General features: G+C 45.0%; 1 protein-coding gene and 1 pseudogene across 4 annotated transcripts in view; one reads left to right on the top strand and one right to left on the bottom strand.

Moving 5' to 3' along the window:
• Positions 1-1074: 1074 nt before the first annotated feature.
• ITIH2 (inter-alpha-trypsin inhibitor heavy chain 2) overlaps positions 1075-21781 on the top strand; it is a 50984-nt gene continuing 30277 nt past the window's right edge. For 3 of the 4 annotated variants that reach the window (XR_008309297.1, XM_053258708.1, XM_053258707.1), the window contains exons 1-8: positions 1075-1225; positions 8588-8662; positions 12218-12253; positions 13836-14008; positions 15721-15825; positions 15930-16092; positions 18435-18542; positions 21303-21428. Coding sequence is in view for 3 of the 4 variants with exons in the window: in XM_053258708.1 (XP_053114683.1) it covers positions 1142-1225; positions 8588-8662; positions 12218-12253; positions 13836-14008; positions 15721-15825; positions 15930-16092; positions 18435-18542; positions 21303-21428 (870 nt within the window). In the remaining variant the exon portion in view is untranslated. The remainder of the gene's footprint in view (positions 1226-8587; positions 8663-12217; positions 12254-13835; positions 14009-15720; positions 15826-15929; positions 16093-18434; positions 18543-21302; positions 21429-21781) is intronic. The other variant, XM_053258710.1, reaches the window with a different exon arrangement.
• Positions 2745-3642, bottom strand: LOC128326347 (vacuolar protein sorting-associated protein VTA1 homolog; annotated as a pseudogene).

Raw genomic sequence — 21781 nt, 5'->3', positions numbered from 1 at the left:
CTGTTCCAGCTAACTTGTTGGAAAGCACACTTAAGGATAAAATTGTTAAATGTATAGAAGAACAGGCTCTGCTAAAGGAAAACCAGCATGGCTTCTGGAAGGGCAAGTCTTGCCTCACTAACCTTGTGGAGTTCTTTGAGAGTGTCAACAGGCATGTGGATAAGGGTGATCTGGTTGACATAGTATACTTGGACTTTCTAAAAGCTTTTGACAAAGTTCCCAACCAAAGTAAACTGAGCAGTCATGGGATAAAGAGACAGGTTCACGTGTGGATTGGTAACTGGTTGAATGAAGGACAGGAAACAGACGGTAGGAATAAATGAAGAGTTTTCAGCGGGGAAATGCTTGACTAACAAGTGGAAGGTTGCCGGTTTGAATCCCTGCTGCTACTATATCGGGCAGCAGCGATATAGGAAGATGTTGATAGGCAGCATCTCATACTGTGCAGGAGGAAGCAATGGGAAACCTCTCCTATATTCTACCAAAGACAACCACAGGGCTCTGTGGGCACCAGGAGTCAAAATCAACTTGATGGCACACTTTACCTTTACCTTTTTCCATAATGGAGGGAAGTAAGAAGTGGCTTCCTGCTGGGGCAGCAGACAGCAGGTAAGGACCTGCTCTCCTTTTCCTTAAAATTCCCAAACCAGTTTCCAAAAAAGTGCTCGAACTGCACTTCAAACAATGGTTTGGGCAATGTCTTCTAGCAGTTTATTTGGTTGCCATTACACAAGTTGGCCGGACCTACTGAATGCCGTTCCCATCTGAAGAATGCTTTCCCCTTCTTCCGTACCCCCTCATCTACCCCCCACTGGTCAGTCCTGTCGGCCTCCTCTGAATGTGACTCAGTCCAAAGGCAGAGGGCAAAACCAGAAAGCACAATCAAGCAAAACCCTTCCAGTGCTGAGCTGCTATCAGAGGATGCCGGCACAGCGAAGGTGATGTTTGCACAACCCCTAGCCTCTGCCCCCACTTGCGTTACTGGACAAATATTTGCTGGAGACCGAACAAAGTTAGCATTTCTAAAGAGCATCGAAAACACTGGAGCATCTCCTGTTTTCTTTTCCTTGAACTTGGTTCGACAAAGAAGGAAAACTCACTATCCAGTCTGTCTGCTCCCTGCTCTCAGGAAAGGGAGACAATGAAGTACCCAGCTTGTTTCCTGGTGCTGTTCTTTGCTTCAGAAATATGGAGCTTGGACTTCATTATTGAGGACATCCCAGAGGTGAGTGTCTGTAATTAATCCATGGAATTCTCTGCCATGGGATGTGGTGATGGCCACTAGCTTGGATGGCTTTAAAAGGGGCTTAGACAAATTCATAGCAAACAGGTCTATCAATGACTGCTAGTCTGGTGGCTATAGGTCACCTCCAGCCTCAGAAGCACAAAAGCCTCTCATTACCAATTACAGGGGAGCAACAGCAAGAGAGAGGGAATGCCCTCACCTCTTTCTTTCTTTTTTTGTCATTCAGCAAGAAAACGTTATTCTATTCCCTTCTAACACTGGAAGATGTTAATTCATTGTTAAACAGAATAGATACACTTTAACATTATATTAATAATTCCACACCACATATAAAGGGTCCAATGCTTTAATGGGGTCTAGAGTCCAGGGCCAAGGATTAGATTCAGTTTTAAAATGTGTGTAGCAACCTTACCAGAGATGAGCACTCGATGTAAATAACCCCCCCTGCAAAAAAAACCTTCTCAACATCAAAGTCTAGATATGTCATGGTCTCCTTCTAAGGTTTAGAACTAAATGAAAATGCTCTCAAAGTTCAGGGTGTCTGATTTTGGGATGTGCCGATTCCTTTTATACTAAAAAATGAAATGGACCATGCAAAGAAAAACAAGGCAAGTAACATAACCATGCAGCTTTGATTTCTGCTAGAACTGGGAGCCATTAAAATGGTTTGCTTGATGTATCTTGAAAATTTCCCAGGTTTCTAAGTTGATTGGACAAGATAGAAGGGAGGGGGGATGCTTCTCCTTCCCTCTCTTTTGGCATATCAAAATAACTCTCTCCCCCATTATTAAATTCTACACATAAAAACAAATTGTGTTTCCAAAACCACCCAATACATGTGACAAATTCCAAATACACATTAAAACAAAGCTTGTCGGCTTGTTTTTCAAGCTGTAAACATTAAACATAGGAACATAGGAAGCTGCCATATACTGTGTCAGACCATTGGCCTATCAAGCTCAATATTGTTTTCACAGCATGGCAGTGGCTTCTCCAAGGTTGCAGGCAGGAATCTCTCTCCGACCTATCTTGGAGATGCTGCCAGGGAGGGAACTTGGAATCTAGATGCTCTTCCCAGAGCGGCTCCATCCCTTGAGAGGAATATCTTGCAGTGCTCACACTTCAAGTCTCCCATTCATATGCAACCAGGGTGGACCCTGCTTAGCTAAGGGAACAAGTCATGCTTGCTACCACAAGACCATCTCTCCTCTCATGTTTTCACAAACGGCATCTGTGTTGGAGCCAACAGAAGCACTGGCCCAGAAATGCCTAGGAATGGCATACTTAGTTCAAACCACTGTAGCCAGATGGTTCTTGTTCCTCTGCCAAAAGACTCTCTAGCCCAGACTACAGAAAGAATTTGCTAGAGACACAGAGTTTGTTTTCTTGTCACAGAAATCAAAAGCTTTTGTACAGCCGTGTTTCCCTGACAAGCTAGTTAGGAGTAATGGACTTTTAGTTCTTTAGGCACAAGTCACGAATCGGGTGGACAAAAGAATCATTCTCTGCCTGTAGTTAGAAGTAGCTTGAGGGGTTTCTATAGATTCTGCACAGTAGTGCTCACATCTTCAGATTGCAAAGCAGTGCCAGCATATTTACAATATTTCCGAACTCTGGCAAAGTCTTCTGGAGTCAAACAAATTTCCCCTAAAGGTTGGGCATTATAAAGTGAAAGGTCTAGTATGGGAATATTTTGAGGAGTATGCTGAACGGTCCTTCTTGTCACACTTGTGCTGTGAGGCACTTCAGCAGGAGTTTTGGCTGGATCATGAGCACCCAGTGGGATATGTATGCCAGTGTAACTGCAAGCAGGCACATTGCTTGGTTCATAAGTAGATGAGGATGGTTGTGATTCTTGATTGGGTAGAGAAAGGGAGCCATCTTCTTCATTTTGATCATAGAATCCCCCTTCCATTCCAATGGGGCAGAAAGTGGCGTCTCTCCATTCTTTAGACAGTTATGAACATACGTTGCCTTCCACCTGGCATATTTTCTGTGTTGAACATTCTCATCTGTTAGTACTCCAAACATGGCCAGGACATCTAACAGAAGACTTGCAGTGTAAAAGGTCTTCATCGTATTTTTGTGAAACCACCCAGCTCTCTATCTTTTTTATCTGCATAAAGAAACCTTTTCCATTTTCTCCACATGGGCACAGCCAACAATTTCCTAATAGCTTCATTATCACCCAACTGATTATCACCCAACTTCTTCATGGCTACAAGATGATCCATGAGCTTGCATAAAAATTTGCGAGACTCTGGGTTTTTACTATCCTTCTTCATACCTGTCTGCATGGCATATAAATGACAATAACAGGTCATCCCAGGCTCCCACTTCTCGAGTTCCTGAGTGGTTCTCAGGAAGTGCTGGATGGATTTGAACGAGGCTGCCATAGCGCTATAGACCCAACCAAAGGCGGGCAGCTCCTGCCCTCACCTCTTGCCTTGGGCTTCCCAGATGCATCTGGTGGAACTGTGTGCAACAGGATGCTGGACTAGATAGGCCTTGGGCCTGATCCAGTAGGGCTGTTCTTATGTTCCATCTTGGGCTCAGACCTTTCATACCTACCATTGTGAGTCACGATGGCTTTGCAGAATTGGAATGTTCAGAGGCAGTATGCCTTTGAATAGCATTTCACTGAGGAAGCAATAGTAAGCAAGGTGTAACAACAACAACAACAAAACAACAACATAATGAATAATTAAAATACACGCAAAGTACTTTTTAGAGCGTTTAAAGCCCATCACATATATTTGTCTGTGTAATTGTCACAAACAACCCTGTAAGATTCCTCAGGATTACTGACCCTTGTTGTTGAAAGCGGGAGCTTTAAGTTACTCAGCAAATTCATGGCCAAGGAAAATTTGAACTGGGGATCTCCTTGACTGTATCTCACCACACACCAAGCATTAAGTAATGAAATTGTCAGAGTAGGTTTCATTATTCAATACTACCTCCTTTTCATTGTTCACATAGCAGAATCCCCCCAAACCTGTTCTGTTTGCATTTCAAACATGCTTGAGGGCTGAAGGCCAGATTCTCATGGCCCTTTTTATACATTACTTATCCAATAGGACTTGATGGTCTTCAGGTTAGATTGAACTGATCTTGTGAATGAGTCAACATGTGTTCCATGTACAACTGAACATGTTTTAGTTCAACCCACATTTAAAAGGTTTCTTAGATACTAGGATGATCACTGTGGTTTTCTCTGTGGGATATAAATCTGATAGATAGATAGATAGATAGATAGATAGATAGATAGATAGATAGATAGATAGATAGATAGATAGATAGATCGATCCGCCCATTGAGATCATCTGGAGAGGCCTATCTGCAGTTGCCACCAGTTCGTCCGGTGGCTACTCAGGGACAAGCCTTCTCTGTTGCCACCCTGAGGCTTTGGAATGTGTTCCCCTCTTCTCTGGCAACTTTTTAAAAGACTCGTAAAGTAAAGTGTGCCGTCAAGTCGATTTCGACTCCTGGCGCCCACAGAGCCCTGTGGTTTTACCAGAATACAGGAGGGGTTTACCATTGCCTCCTCCCACGCAGTATGAGCTTTTTAAAACTAGAATTGTAGTTGTAAACTGTTTCAATATTTTATATCAGTTTAAATTTGTTTTATTTTTGTTGTAAACTGCCCAGAGATATGAGTTTGGGGTGGTGTACAAATATACTTAATAAAATAAATAATTAAATTATTTAATGCATACAATAAAAACAAATAAAAGATTTTACAAATTGAGCAAACACGTTTCAATGTCCAAACATCATTATTAATGCTCTGTTTCAAGCAGCTGGGAGCACTTGAGATTAAGCACAGTAACTGAAACTGGACAACCAATCCAAGGACAGGAGAAAAGTGGGCAGGATGGAGGGGAGGAGATGAATGGCTTTTCAAAAATCAACCCTTTAATAGACAAATACATTTCATTGCCTCTCTCATTTCTTCCTTAACATTAATAGAGGGCAATTGTTCTATCGGCATAGCCTCTTTAACCTTAAGCTTCACTATATTTCTTTCAATAGCCAGAATACTACTACTACAACTACAACAAATATTTATATAGCGCTCTTCAACCAAACTTCTCAAAGTGGAGAAATAAGCACCTTGGTCTGTGCAACTCTTCCTTCATGTTTTTCTTTCATATGTTTTGGCCAGGGTTTTATTAAATCTTTATTATATTGCATATCAGCTAAATGCTCTGCATACCTTTTTTTAACAGGGGTCTCCCTGTCTCCTCAATGTAGGATTCATTGCATTGCATACCTACAATCTTATACACTGTACCCTTAGCTTGGCACCAACCCTTCTCCTCCTCACAAATCAAACAACCCCTCATCTCACATTTGCTATCAAAAGGTCTGGACTTGACCAAATGCTGTTTTAAAGTCATGGGTATTGTGCAAATTACATTAACTTTCAAACTATGTTTTCTCAAAATCTTTTGTGTTTGCCAGATAAATCTGTCAGTCACAAAAGGAAGTGGGTAGTCCTTTTTCCATTTTAATTTTTATTGGTTTTTACAATAGCTTTTACATTTCAAATTATATTTATTTATCTAATTCCACATAAGTAATTATTGACTTCTCGCTTGCCTATCTGTGCAGTTCACAGTAAGTATACATATAAACCGTTGCTATAATAATTCAAAACACACATACTCACAATGCTACTCGATTTTACCCAGCCCAACCTGCTGTTATTACTATATTTCAAACCCTACTGAAAAGTCCATATTGGAAAAATAATTCTTTAAATAAAGCAATAAATAGTTCCCAATCTTCTTTAAAACATTCCAAATTTTCATCCCTTATAAGTGCTGCAAGTTTTGCCATCTCAGCATATTCCAAATTTTTAATCAGTCTTATTTTGAGGGCATTTTAGTGTCTTTCCATTTCTGCGCATATACTATCCTGGCTGCCATGGTTGCATACATTAAAAATGTTAAATTTCTTCTGGAGAACTCTCTTTCAGTTATTCCCAGCAGGAAGGATTCTGGCCTCTTAGGAAATATCACTGGGTAATCCTTTCTCAACTGTTATTTTCTTAGACTGATCCATTGGAAGTTTATAACCATTCCTTCTAACTAATTCTTCAGCTTTTCTCTTAGAGAACTCCACCTGCTCACCTGATGAAACCCTATCTCTCTGTATAATATGCATCACTAACTGTTCTTTAATCACCTGCGGGTGTACTGACTTGCTGTTCATTATTAACTCTTGCTTTGCTGGTTTTCTGTACCACCTGGTCTCAATACCACCCTCTTTCAACCGTATTTCTGCGTCAAGAAACAGTAGCCACCCCTGACCATTTGGCTGTTCCCTGGTCAGTTTTACAGTCCTCAATCTATTCAGTTCCCTATATGCATAGTCCATGTGATCTGCAGTCTCTGTAATAGAATGCCATCAATATATCTCTTATATAGTATGATGTTTTGATTGATACATCTTTTCTCTACTGAATTCATGTAGCTTGTCGCTAACAAAGGGGCCAACCAATTGCCCATTGCTAAGCCCCATTTTTGTGTATAATATTCACCATTTAAACCTAAACATATTGCATCGCAGACAAACTGCTATGAATCGCTCAGTATCCTTAGCAGTTAAACCATAACACTCTCTCCCATTTATTCTCCTGTCAAAACTGTATTAAACTCCTTCTAACTTATTCATTATCCACATTTCTGTATAATGCCTCAACATCAAAACTCTCCATACATATTTCTCTGTTGTTCTTATCCACATCTCGCAGTGCTTTCGACATCTGCATGGTATTATATAAATGAGCTGGAACATTTGAACGACCGGAATCCAGGTTCACTTTTAAAATGAATGCAGGTACAGTCATTCACACAAACCTGTGTACGAGTGTACAGACATCTGTACACTCGTACAGCAAAATGTCTGAATTGGGCTAGTGTCTGATGCAGACGTGTGTTGGTGTGTGGGGGTGGGGGGCAGCATCCTAGGAAAACACACACAGTTGCCAACTCTGACTGAAACTGTTCCCAGATATTTCCACCCCCACCCCCCAATATTTTCCAATATGTTTCACAATATCAAGCCATTAACATCTCCAGGATTGCTTCCAAGAGTCACCTGGAGATTGGTGCTGATTTCTGCAGAATCCAGATCAACCCTGGAGGGTTAGCAACCATAATAATACCCGCGAGGAGATAACTTCTGATTCCTGATAGTCTGAAACCGTTTCACAGCCCCAGCCCATAAGAACATCTGTACTAGATCAGGCCAAGGCTGCATGCAGGAGTAAATCTCATTCATGGGAGGATTATAAAATATTATATTATAAGCATTAGTATCTTTATTTTCAACCCCATTCCTAATTATCCCTAGCATGGAATTTGCCTTTTTCACAGCTGCTGCACATTGAGCGGACACTTTCAATGAACTGTCCACCACAACCCCAAGATCTCTCTCCTGGTCAGTCATCAACAACTCAAACCCATCAGTTTATATGTGAAGTTGGATTTTTTTGCCCCAATATGCATCACTTTACACCTGCTTACATTGAACTGCGTTGGCCATCTTGTCGCCCACTCCCCCAGTTTGGAGAGATCCTTTGGAGCTCTTCACAATCTGTTTTGGATTTCACTACCCTAAGCTGTTTAGTGTCGTCTGCGGATTTGGCCACTTCACTGGTTACCCTAACTTTTAGATCATTTATAAACAAGAAGGTTCTGTCCTTCTATATGTTTAATAATTTTGTCTCACCTTCTCCTTGTCCTGGGTGTCTCCTTTGGCATAAAGGGGATCGCTTGTGTGCCTCCCTGCACACTTCCCCACTAAACTCCATGCAAAGCTCCTTTGATATTTGTTAGCAAACTCCTGTTCGCAAAGTACTGGGTATCAAAATCCCCCTGGTCTGAGTCTTTCCTTCTCAAAAGCTGCTTCCAAACTGAGCCACCTCAGGAATGTGGCCCTTCCCACAAACTGTGAGATTCACTTGCAGCTAATCCTCACCCACAGTCTCTCTAGGCAAAACTGAAACTGAAGCTGAAACTGCCCTGTCAAAAACAAACCCCTAGAAAAGACTAGTCCTAACAAACATATCTTATCCTTTCTCCCTTATTTGTTTGCTTGTTTGTGTTTTCTTGCTTGCTTTTTTCTTTAGGAAAGAAAACAAAAGTTTGCTGCCTCCCCTGGTCTGAGCTTTGTCTTCTCAAGAGCTGGACATTTAATGTATCCATGCACAAAGCCCCTGCGGGCTGCTCATGTCATCGGCTTGATTATGTCTACAGTTTGTTCTGTGAGCCTCATCTCCAAGTTGAGTACATAGTCTAGCTTCCCTGATTTTGTGTGTGGTTGCCCTTGTAGGATCTGGATGAGCTATTTGACTTTGAGGTTGATGGAATCTTTCCAAGAACCATTCTGGGAAATGGCAGATACAAGGTAAGTTGCCTTTCCTACCCTCCTCCCTCCTCCTTCCCTCCCTCCCTTCTGTTTTCTGAATGTTCTTCTATGAAGCAATGCAGAGGGCAAGGGAGGGACAGAGACCTGCTGCTATGTGCCCTGCTAGTGGAAACTGACATGCACCCAGCCAGTTTCATCTCCAGTGGTTTGGTGAAATTCTCTCCTGAAATATGTGAAAACTGGAACCAGGCCTGACTTCTTGGCTATTCACTTTAGCATATCTGGTCCCATCAAGGCAAGCAAAGGAACTGGAAAGAAGTCTGTTGTTGTGGATATGACATTGTTGCGCCATCCTTTGCTTGCCGTAATGGCACCGGACAAGAGTACCACTGATGTGGATTGCCCGCAGTCTCAAGTTTCAAAAAATATGTGACTAGTTCTCAGGACCACTGAAATTTCTGTCTGCCTCCCTGGCTCTGTGGACTGATTTCTAAATTGCACATGATGACAACAGACCTTTGCTCCCATGAAATAACATCCAAAGCATAGCCACAGATGTTGGACCTCCAGCTATTGTTGGACTACCACTCCCATCATCCCTGCCTATTAACCACTGTTGCTGGGGATGATGGGAGTGGTAGTCCAGCGACAGCTGGAGTGCCGAAGTTCTGCCTCCCTAATCCAAAATGTGTGGACGTTTGGGAGGGTTAGGGTGTAATTTAGAGTGCCAAAAGGTTTTGCAGGCAGAGGGCTGAACTCTCTCAACACTCTTACCCCTTGTGGCCCATCCCCTGAAGTCTTTTCCCTCACCACCTGGGCTCTGACACTAGCCGTGAGGCTAGTGCTGAGAACGATACCTCAACAGCCACACGATTCGAAAGGGGAGGAGCCAAGAACACAGATGGCAGGATGTCCTCTGAGGATCTCCCAGTACACTCCTAGCATGCCCCTTTAGTGAGTGAGTGAGTGTGTGTGTGTGTGTGACTGTTAATGGCTCCTCTCCATATGCTTCGTGCAAGTAGAGCAGTAGCGTCCAGTGAGGGCTGTGCTGGAGTGGGGGAAAATAAATTTAAATAAATTTAAATTCATTAAATTAAATTAATTAATTTAATTAATTAATTTAATAAATGAAATCAATTTATTTAATTTAAATAAATTAAATTTTATGTAATTTATTTAATTTTTTAAAAAAGGTAATTCATTTTAACCTTAAAAAATAAATCAACAGGTGCTTATGACTGCTAGGGCAGCTCCTACAAATGGCCTCAAGCAGTGGCGCTCCACCCAGAATTCCCTGTAGGGTGGTGGCATGGCCCTGGCAGAGGCTCCACACACGTGCAGAAGGATGACGGACAAGGCGCTGCTGCTTGAGGTTGCTTGCAGGTGCTGCCCTAATGGTGGTAAGCACCTGTTGATTCATTTTTAAAGGTACCTTCTGCCACCCCCCACACCGGCACTTCCCTCGCCGGCTGCTACTGATGTAGAGGGGCATCATGTAGAGGGAATAGATGTAGAGGGACTAGATCAGGCCTGCTCAGCTTTGCCCCCCCCCGTTTTTGAACTACAACTCCCATAATCCTCAGCCACAGTGGCCAATCACCAGGGATTATGGGAGTTGTAGGTCAACATCTGCAGGAGGGCTGAAGTTGAGCAGCCCTGGGCTAGATGAACAATGGCACCCAGTCTTGATGGCCACAGGCTATCTCCACGTTCAGAGCCAGGATGCCTCCAAATATGCCTCCCATTGCAGGGGAGCAAGAGCAGGAGAGAGAGCATGCCCTCAACTCTTGCCTGTGGGCTTCCCAGAGGCATCTTTTGGGCCTTGGTGGGAAACAGGATGCTGGACTAGATAGGCCTGGGGCCTGATCCAGAAGGGCTGTTCTCATGATAATAATCACAATCATAAACTTTATTTGTTAGCTGCCCCATAAAGAATTGTTCTCTGGGTGGCTCAGCACAACACTACAATAAAAACATCTCATTGAAACCCATAACTCAAAACAAACAAATTACAATAAATAGAAAATACAAAATTCTGTACAAAACATTAAAAAACTTTTTAAAAATATCTATTTCGAAAAGCTGTGGTGAACAGGAAGGTCTTCATCTGATGTCTGAAAAAACAAAGTGACGATGCCAGGTGAGCTTCTCTTAGGGAGGCTATTCCATTGATGGACCAGAATTTAGGACCAACAAAAGGAAGTACTTTCCCCCACAATGCATAATCAACTTGTGGAATTCTCTGCCACAGGATGTGGTGACAACCAACAGCCTGGGTAGCTTTAAGAGGGGTTTAGATAACTTCATGGAGGAGAGGTCTATCAACGGCTGTTAGTATGGTGTCTATGGATCACCTCCCGCCTCAGAGGCAAGATGCCTCCAAATACCAGTTGCAGGGGAGCAACAGCAGGAAAGAGGGCATGTCCTCAGCTCTTGTCTGTGGGCTTCTCCACAGCACCTGGTGGGCCACTGTGTGAAACAGGCTGCTCGACTAGATGGACCCTGGGCCTGATCCAGGAGGGCTGTTCTTATGGAATTCTATGGAATAGCCGCTTCTTATATTCTTGTGGTTTAACAACCCACTGCCCCATGTGATAGGGGCATGCTGAGAGGGCATCAGAATGTTTGCCGCCTTGGCACGCCCCTTCTGAATTACATGGGCCAGTAAGGTGTGGTCTGAACCAGCTGATGGATAGGATTGGGCAGCAATCCCAAACACTTGAGGGAATTAACTCCCATTGTACCCAGTGGGGCTCACTTCTGAGTGCACAGGCCTCAGATGGTGCCAGTATTAAGATCTGGAGCCAAAGTTGCCCTGCAGTGTGTAGAATGTATCTTCTGCTCTTTTATAACTTGCACTAAGCAGGCCTGCTCAACTTAGCCCTGCCCCCAGCTGTTTTTGGACTATAACTCCCATAATCCCCAGCCTGAACTTCGACCCCCGAAGTCCGGGGTAAGAGCGCCTCTGATACCAGCCCATCTAATCATCCACCCAGCCCACACTGCACCTGTGCAGTTGTGACCTAACTAACTAACTAAGAGGGGAGGCAGAATGGAGTAGGCAGAACCCCCCACCCCAACACCTCCAGTCAATGGGGAGGCCAAAATTACTACTTGACCCTTCAAAGGATGATGAAATGTTCATTCTGCACCCAGGGAGGGAAAGCCCCTAGAAGAAAACTGAGAGAGGGGAGGCAAGCAATGGACCAATAGTGGTCAGGGGGTGAGAGGTGTGCCCCTGCACCAGATTTCTCAACTAAACCACCCCCACCCCAGTAATAATTAGTTGCAGAAGGAAAAATGGGCACCATTTTGTAAATTTTATCTGTGTATCTAATAGCAGCTTTGAAGGGGGATTTAGATGGAGGTTATGACTGGAGGATGAAGGATATTTTATGTACTCCCTCCTTCCCCCCACCCATGCCTGGGGCTCCCAGCCTTGGGTCCCCAGAAGTTGTTGGACTACAACTCCCATCATCCCTGTCTCAATGACCAAAGTGGCTGGGGATGTCAGGAAGACCTTACTGAGAAAGAGTTTACTGTGGACTGCTAGAAGAAGGAAGTCTGACTTCTCATCTCTGTGTTTTTTTCCAGAGAGGCACATCCAATGACAACAATTCAGGAGAATCGGTGAGCTTTCCCATTCATTTTTCCTCTTTCTCTTCTACAAGGTGATTTTCTTCCCCCTAGTTAACCATTACCTGGAGATCAATCCCACTGTTTGCTTAGCTTTATTCTGTTTTGTTTTCTGTCTCAGTACCAGGATATTAACCAGCAGAGGGTGGGTGGCCTCTTGCACAATATTGCCCCAGAGAACTGAGATGGGAGTCAGGTGGAGAGCAAACTCCTCAAAAGTAGACAAAAAAGAATGCAGTCATTGATTGCCAGCCTGCATCAAGCTTGTCAAAAGCAGGGGTTCTCAATGTTATCTATCTATCTTTCTAATCTCGGGAGAAAATTATAGCAATAGCAATAGCACTTACATTTATATACCGCTCTATAGCCGGAGCTCTGTAAGCGGTTTACAATGATTTAGCATATTGCCCCCCAACATTCTGGGTACTCATTTTACCGACCTCGGAAGGATGGAAGGCTGAGTCAGCCTTGAGCCCCTGGTCAGGATCGAACTTGTAACCTTCTGGTTACAGGGCGGCAGTTTTACCACTGCACCACCAGGGGCTCCTGGGAAATTATTCATGGGTATAACCAAATCAGGGGAATTATTCATGGGTATGACCAAATCAGATGTTTTTTTAACCAAGATTCCTTTTTGTCTAAAGAGAAATGGGTTATATCCAGAGTGGCAACATTTGCAGCGCCTGTAAAGAAACTGAGAACAGTTTATGTAAACACACACAGTTCATCACAATAATGCACAAATGCATTAATGTTTTGTTTTCTATGCTGTATGAAGATGTCTTGGTAATACAGAACCTAGTTTTTGTAGTTAAATTCTTAATGCTTTATTTGTATTTGTTCATTTAAAACATGTATACCCTGCTCCTTCGGGACCCTAATGCTTGGGCAGCCCACAAAATCGGTAAAACAAGTGCACAATCAAAACAATATACAATTAATAAAATTAATGGATATTAACTGAAAGCAATATGTATTTATCCATTCATTCATTTATAACAAGGTTGTTGGTTTAAATGATAATCATATTCCTGCTGTATGATGCACTTTAGCTGCTGAATAGCTTGTGTTAATGAGACCCCCATCCCCCCCAAAGAATAACAAAAGGGGATGAAGATATTTATTTATTTATTTTGCATATATGTATACTGTCCAAAACACACATCTCTGGGTGGTTTATAAAAAAAATAAATTAAAAACAAAGTTAAAACATTAAAGCAATTGAAAAAAGTGATAGATTCTATAAGTTAATTAAAAGCCTGGGTGAAAAAAGGTGACTTAACAGCCCATTTAAAAGCTGTCAGAGATAGGGAGACTCTTATTTTGACAGGGAGCGCGTTCCAAAGCCTTGGGGTGGCAATGGAGAAGGCCCCTTGCTGAGTCGCCCCCAGACAAACTTGAAGTCTACAAGGGGGGAGCCCTCTCAAAATCTCAACTTCTGTTCACACTGGGAAAGAGGGAGTTGAAGAGCATCTTGGGAGTGACTCCGTGGATGGAGCGGAGTGTTGCTGGGTGTGTATATGGAATTGCACCCATTAACCCGGTGGCTCCTGCCCCAATGTTTTGGTTATTACAGGTTGCAGGGGAAGACAACATAATCCTCCATAGCTACAAGGTCCAGTCTACCATCACATCTCGGCTGGCCAACACCATGGTCCAGACCACAGTAGAAAACGTTGCCAGGCATCCACAGAACCTGGTCTTTGATGTCCAGATCCCTAAAGGGGCCTTCATCCACAACTTTACCATGTAAGTAAGAGCAGTGCATGTTTGTCCATTGGACATGCACAGAGGTGACAGCCTAGAGCAGGGAGTTTCTCAGACTTGGGTCCCTAAATGATGCCGGACTGCAGCTTCCATTATCCCCAGCCACGGTGGCCTTCCATGACAGTTCATACTGAGAGAGAGGGAGGTAAAGAGTCTGTTGCCTACATCTTGGGACAACCGCAGGGCTCTGTGGGTTCCAGGAGTCAACACCGACTTGACGGCACACTTTGCTTTATGGCCAGTGTCCCTTCTGGATCTGTGCATCAATGAGGCCCTCGCTTGGTCTGGAGCAGGAGAACATGACTCCTGTGCCATGTCATACATGGTTTTTGAGACTCTCTTCAGTTTCAGAAGTGGTTTGACAAGCAGGATAGATGTCTGCTTTGTGGGAAAGCCTGCATGGGGCAGGTGTGGCCAGAGAGTGGTCCATCCAGAGAAAGCAAGGTCAAGGTCAAGGTCACAACAAGCAAGTGGCCAGAAGCCAGGCATCCAAGAGGGCACAACTGGCATTGCTTCAACAAGAGGCAGAAGCAAACTGAAGCCTTAAGTAGAGCAGCCAGAAATGCAGCCTCACCTGAGCCTGGAACATAAGAACAGCCCTGCTGGATCAGGCCCAAGGCCCATCTAGTCTAGCATCCTGTTTCGCACAGTGGCCCACCAGGTGCTGCTGGAAGCCACAGGCAGGAGTTGAAGGCATGCCCTTCCTCCTGCTGTTACTCCCCTGCAACTGGTACTCAGAGGCATCCTGCCTTTGAGGCTGGAAGTGGCCTATAGCCCTCCGACTAGTAGTCACTGATAGACCTCTCCTCCATGAAGTGATCCAAACCCCTCTTCAAGCCATCCAGGTTGTTGGCTGTCACCACATCTTGTGGCCAAGAATTCCACAAGTTGATCCCAGACCTTAAAGGGCCCGTGTCCCAATTTCCTGGTGCTGGTGATGGTGGGGCTGGGTAGCTGTTGGTGGAATGTGTGGTGCCTCTGCTTCATCCTCTGAGGACAAGGGCAAGGAAGTGTCCAGGGAGTCAGTAGATCCAGGGAACCCCACCTCATCCTATGAGTCCAGACCCAGGTACTATGAAGTCAAGCTCAGGGTTCATGACAACTGTCCAAAGCTGCCTTGGGAACTTGCAGCATGTTATGGTGTTGGCTACTAGTTTGGATGGCTTTAAGAGTGGTTTGGATAACTTCATGGAGGAGAGGTCTTCTCAACGGCTACTAATCTGGTGGCTATAGGCCACCTGCAGCCTCAGAGGCAAGATGCTGCTAAACACCAGTTCCAGGGGCCTGTGGGCTTCTTGAGGGCATCTGGTGGGCCACTGCGTGAAACAGGATGCTGGAGACGATAAGCATTGGGCCTGATCCAGCAGGGCTGTTCTTATTCTTCACCCCACTATTCTCCTTTCAGAATCCACAGAGGTGCTGCTGGTGGTGGTGTCTACCTTATGTTTCTTTTTAGATTGTGAGCCCTTTGGGGATGGGGGGATCTTATTTATGTATTATTTGGTTTTCTACATAAACTGCTTTGAGAACTCTGGTTGAAGAGCAATATATGAATATGCACAGTTGTAGTACGTTCCGGGAGATTCTTCTCCTGTTCATTCTCCTTCCTCCGTGGGCTGCTGTGATGCAACTGTCTCCATGTACTTTAGCCATGGATCTGGCACCTTAGCTCTTACTGAGTTTTTGCCTCTCAGGAACATCAACGGCATTACATTCACAAGTTCGGTGAAAGAAAAGTCTGCAGCCAGAAGTCAGTATGCACAAGCCAAGGCCAAAGGGAAGGCTGCGGGAATACTAAGGTATCCATTTTTAAACTCGCCATTGCAATAGGATTCTTATGATGATACGTTGCATTTTGGCAATGTATTAAAACATTTGCTTGCGCACTGATAACTGTCTTCAGGAGCAACGCCCTTGATATGGAGAACTTCAAAGCCGAGCTCAATGTCCCAGGAGGAACCAAAGTCCGGTTCGAAATCCATTACCAAGAGCCGATCCGCAGGAAATTGTCCACTTATGAGCACATTGTCCCTGTGCAGCCAGCAAGGCTGGCTAAACGTTTAGAGGTAAATAAATGCTGTGGCTGTGATTGTGGGTCAGAAGCACTGCTTGTGAGCTTCAGAACGCTTTATTCCCACCAACCATGTGTCCATCAAGCCTGTCTGTTGGGCACAGGGTCACACCTAGGTGATTTTCAGGCCTGGACCAGCCCTTCAGCGAAGCCCCCTCCCACAAGCCCCCTTGAGGCCCCTGAAACCTACTTTGGGGGATCTCCTGTGGTTGGCAAACCTACATGTGTTTTATTAAAAAAAAAATCAAAGCCACCGAGTGGCAGAGAGATGGCTGCCGGTGGAGGTAGCAGTGCAATCGACCTCCTCCTCTCCTCCCCCGCCCCAGCGGCAGCGGCAGGGGGAGCAACTGCTGAGCACATTCTCTCAGCCCATTGCCTGTAGTGAACTGCGAGGTGTGCCTGCACAGTTCGGAGGAAGCTCGTCGCTTGCGAGAGGACATACCCAGTGGTTGCTCTCCCTGACGCCACTGGGGTGGGGGGGGGAAGTCAACTGCTTGGCTGAATGCTCCCCCCCACTGGCAGTCACCCCTCTGCCGCGCGCGGCTGCTTTGATTTAAAAAAAACCACACACACACACACATAGGTTCACCATGGCAGGCAGGCACAGGGTGGCCGTAGGAGGCCCCCTAGATATTTGGAGCCCCCCTGGACCTTGGAGGCCACAGACCGAGGCGCCAAGGTCCGGGGGTTTGGGCGCCTCTGGTTCTGCATCAGCTCTCCAGGACTTCAGGCAGAGGCCTTTCTTAGCTCTGCTTACAATCTTTTCACTTGGGATTGAGAGCGGAGCCTTCTTCATAAAAACACAGGAAGCTGCCTTCTACCGAGTCAGACCCATCTAGCTCAGTACTGTTGACATCAGGGCTGCTCTACTTTGGCCCTCTTGCAGATGTTGGTGTACAACTCCCATAATGCCTGGCTATTGGCCATTGTGGCTGGGGACTATGGGAGCTGTAGTCCAAAAACAGCTGGATGGCTGAAGTTGAGCAGCCCTGGTCTACATTGCCTGGCAGTGGCTCTCCAAAATTTCAGGCACGAATCTCTCCTAGCCCTACTTGGAGATGTGGTCAGGGATTTAACCTGGGACCTCCTGCATGCAAAGCAGATTCTCTATGAATGAGCAATGGCCCCATCCCCATGCACACCATGTTCTCTGCTTTCAAACGATAACTGGGGTTTCTAACCTTGGGCCTCCAAAGTTTTTGGACTATAATTCCCATATTCCCTGGCCACAATAGCCTTTGGGAAATATAGTCTAATGACATCTGGGGAGCCAAGGGTGGCAACAGTGTTCTCTCTAATGTTTTTCATCCACTTGCAGAATGAGTTTTGTTCTGGGCGGTGGTATCAAGGCAGTGTGCGCGCAAATGCATTCAGAGTGGGACCTTCCTGATTCAACATGAGTGGGATCTAAAATTAACTGAGCGGACTTCAAAAAATGTGTGAGCACGCGCACATGCATATGCCTTAGAGCAAACAGTGGTTGGGAACCCATGAAGTATAACCTCCTCCTGATTTACCCCAAATGCTGGTTCCACCCTAGAGTAGGGAGTGCAAATATTCAGGAAATACTTGGCATTCAGCATGAGCACTGGACATCTACTGATTTTTTCAGGAGCAGCCAACATTTGTGCACACTAAGACACTTTTGGAAGTGCCCTCTTGAATGGCCATTGATATTCAAGTGCCCTCTTGAATATTCATTGAATATTCATTCTTGAATGAACACTCAAGGATCTTCACATTCAAGAATATTCATTCTTGGATATTCATTGATATTCAAGTGCCCTCTTGAATATTCCCTTCAGAAATACCTCTTTGCTCTTCTTCATATGCAGCTGTCTCAAATGAACCCATGAAATGACCTTATACTGAACCAGACCATGAATCCATCCAAGTATTCAAGTGGGCAGTGGCTTTCCAAGGTCTCGGGCCCAGGGAAGATGCTTTCCTAGACTTGCTACCAGGGATGGGACATGGAAAGCAAGACTCTAGCTCTTTGCCGTAGCTTACACAGATAGATAGCTGCCTTATACTGGGTCAGACTATTGGTCCATTTAGCTCAGTATTGTTTACACTGACTGGCAGTGGCTCTCTATGGTTTTTCAGGCAGGGCTTTCCCCTACAGCCCTACCTGGAGATGCTGCCAGGGATTGAACCTGTGATCTTCTGCATGCAAGGTAGATGCTCTTCCATTGAGCTAGAGTCCTTCCCCTAGCTCTTCTCCAAAGCACAGAGGCTTCCTCTAGCATCAGTGGTCTTTTGTGTACAGTTGTTTCCATTCCTCACCTCTTCTGTTTCCTGATGGGCATCTCTCTGTGTATACTGCATGACCTATAGGTGGACATCCGCATCATAGAGCCTCAGGGGATTAGCTTCGTTCATGCTCCCAATGCACTTGGAGACCAGTTTTCAGATGCTACAACCACCTCCAAAGGAGATAGAAAGGTAAAGGGGGGGGGGTTACCATTAGTCCTGGGGGACAGCAGTTTTGCAGTCATCTTGAGTGACTGCAGGCTGGGTTTCATTTGAGTTCAGGCTCACCTGCGCTTCGATCTAGAACTTCTGGTTTGATAGTTGGTTTTGCATCAACTATCCTATGTGATGCTGTGATATAGTTTAAGCTAAGTCAGTGACTGGGTGAGAAGCCGCCTGAAAGCCCATACAAGATGTATGTGACGCATATAGTATTTCTATCTGGGGCAAATGGTAGCTTTTCTGGGGGACAATTTTAACCTGGACAGTAGTGCAGGGGAAATGGTTAAATCCTTCTCCAGTACAAATGGATGTACCCATGAAGTATAACCGCCTCCTGATTTACTCTAAACTCTGGTTCCACCCTAGGAACATAGGAAGCTGCCATATACCGAGTCAATCTAGCTCAGTATTGTCTACACTAACTGGCAGCAGCTTCTCCAAGGTTGCAGGCAGGAGTCTCTCTCAGCCCTATCCTGGAGAAGCCAGGGAGGGAATTTGGAACCTTCCCAGAGCAGATGCCCTTCCAGATGCCCTTCCCAGAGCAGATCCATCCCCTAAGGGGAATATCTTCCCATGCTCACACATCAAGTCTCCATTTCATATGTACCAAGGGTGGACCCTGCTTAGCTAAGGGGACAAGTCATGCTTGCTACTACAAGACCAGGAAATAGTTGGCATTCAGCATCAGCAGCTGATATCCAGTCATTTTTCAGTAGCAGCCAACATCTGTGCACACTAAGGCACTTTTGGAAGTGTAGGATTTGCCCACCCTGTGGCTCCTATTAAAAGACACACATGACAAGAGACAATTCATGAGCAGATCTCCTGATAGCAATAGCATGTCGAATTTGGAGCTAGTAAAAGGGCTTTACAATGTGGAAAGAAAGAGGGAGGAAAGAGAGGAGAGAGAGTGCACTTTTCCTTCTGATTTGCTTGCTACAGAAGAATCTGCAGTCTGTAATAGATAAACAAGATGGGGATGGAGGAGAGGCCAGAAGCTGATAGCAGGTGGATGTTAGAAGAACAGATACGAGGAGGTGAATGTGGTTTGTGAAATATTCTCCCATAGAATGGGTTTTTGAGAAGGATCATGCAAGAAGAAAGGGAAAGGGCCCAATGACCACATCCAAATTCAGGGAAATTAAGTTTGGAAAGGGGCCTGTGGTTTCCCTCCACAAACTCCAATTTGAACCTTTGGTTCAGAGTGAGTTTTGCTGCTGCAAACTCCATTTCTGCAGCAATAGCGTTTTGGCCCCACTGACACCACAGTTTCAGCCCCACGGAACCGGAGTCGAGGGAGGAAGCTCCCCCTTTCACTCCGACCTGAATGGCTGTGCGGGCTGTCCTCCTGTCAAGAAGGAAGTGCTCACAGCCAGCTCCCTCGCCTCTCTGCGGTCTTGCTGACTGCAAGCTCTCCCAAATGTCTGATTGTAGAGAGAAGACTGGGGGGAGGGGAAACAGAACTGTGTGTCGATTGGACCCGCGGTTCCACCACGTTCCGTCTGAAGGCAGCCTCTACCTGGTTAATCCTATCAATGTGTCTTTTAGGGAAGCATTTACAGCTCTTTGCTTTTCAGCTATGCTGACAGAATATCTAGAGGCCAGGGTTCATGGAATTCCAGCAGGTTATGTTCTTGTGAGTAGAGGAAAATGGAAAATGGAAGCACATCATATTCTGTACTGCCCTTACTATGCTGCCATTCTTGGAGATGGAGTTCCAGTGCATCAAACCTGTGCACCAGCTATCCTAATGAACACTAGGGACATTGGGAGTAGAGGTAGTTAGTGAGGGTCTCCTTACTTGTTCCTGCTTTACCTCTACTCTATGACCTCTGCCGTGAGTCCTCAGGTATTTCCTGTGGGGAGTCAGTCCTCTTCCTTTCCTCTTAGAGAAACATCTCTCTCTCCCCCCTGCCTATTGGTACTTCACCAATAACCCTATTTAGTTCTGATTGTACTACAATCTCCATGCATGTTCCTTGGATGACTGCAGCAACAAAACTCTGCACTCTACTCTGTAACTGGAGTGGGTCGTTTACTTTGTTGCAACTTGGCACTATGAAAAATAATTGCAAAATCCAACAGCCAAAAGGGGAAAAATTGGGGGTCAACTAATTAGTAATTTGAATGTGTGTGATATCTTTTCTCTGATGCAGCATTTTATGTCAGTTACCAAAACCGCTACACTTAGAAAGAATCTAGCACCTAACGAACACAGACAATGTAAATGGAAGTTGTACACCTGAAATCTGAAGGGTTTTTTTTTTTTAAGGTTTTTATTTTGTATTCTGTTACATTATTTTATTGACACAAGGCCCTTCCTTCCTTCCTTCCTTCCTTCCTTCCTTCCTTCCTTCCTTCCTATATTCTCTTGTAATGGCCTATGACTGCACAATAAAATGATTTATTTCTACTCTGATGTGGGAAGGAGGTTTTGCCACAAGTGATTCAATACCCCAGAGTCTGAAAATTGACTTCTAGGGGGTTTCCATAGTTGAAGCTTAAGCGCACCTCTTAGTGTGAAATGTGTCACTTGTGAATGCTGTGGATGCTGGACTGGAAGTGGAAGAGAGCCCTCTTTGAATTGCCTGAAGCAAAGAATTTCATTTTGAATTGCAGCAGAACTGCGTTTGAATTGCATGTTCATTTTTCAATCGAACGGTTCGCGCTTTCAAGCATTGCTTGTGAAAGTGCCTGACTTGTGCCATCCTGTTCCCTTCTCCCTTCAAGGCTCACGTCTCGTTCAAGCCAACCGTGGCCCAGCAGCGGAAGTGCCCCAATTGCTCTGCTACGGCAGTCGATGGCAACTTTGTGGTGACCTATGATGTGAACAGAGATAAAGCTAGCGAACTGGAGGTACATTGAATGGACAAAGGGGATGGGGAGGGAACAGAAGGTGCTGGCCTTGGGGGGCATTAGCAAGGCCCATACTCCTGCTAACTAGGCAAAGAGGCACCTTTTAAAGTGGGGGGGGGGCACTCTTCTGTTTGGTGGGGGAGAGCAACCATCCTTCAACCCAGCAAAGTGTCTCCCTTCCGTTACTTTCTAGATTATGAACCCGTTTGGAAAGGGGAACCACCTTTGGGTGCTTTTATGGAATGTGGATTTCGAATCAGCCCTGCTAGCTGGGCAAAGAGGCACCTTTTAAAGTGGCTCTCTTATATTTAGCATGAAAGAGCAAAGGTCCCTATCCCACCCCAGCATAGCAC

The sequence above is a fragment of the Hemicordylus capensis genome, chromosome 5 (genome assembly GCF_027244095.1).
Source record: "Hemicordylus capensis ecotype Gifberg chromosome 5, rHemCap1.1.pri, whole genome shotgun sequence".
Lineage (NCBI taxonomy): Eukaryota > Metazoa > Chordata > Lepidosauria > Squamata > Cordylidae > Hemicordylus > Hemicordylus capensis.
Note: the sequence above shows the minus strand (reverse complement) of the source record. Positions and strands in the feature narration are given on the sequence as shown.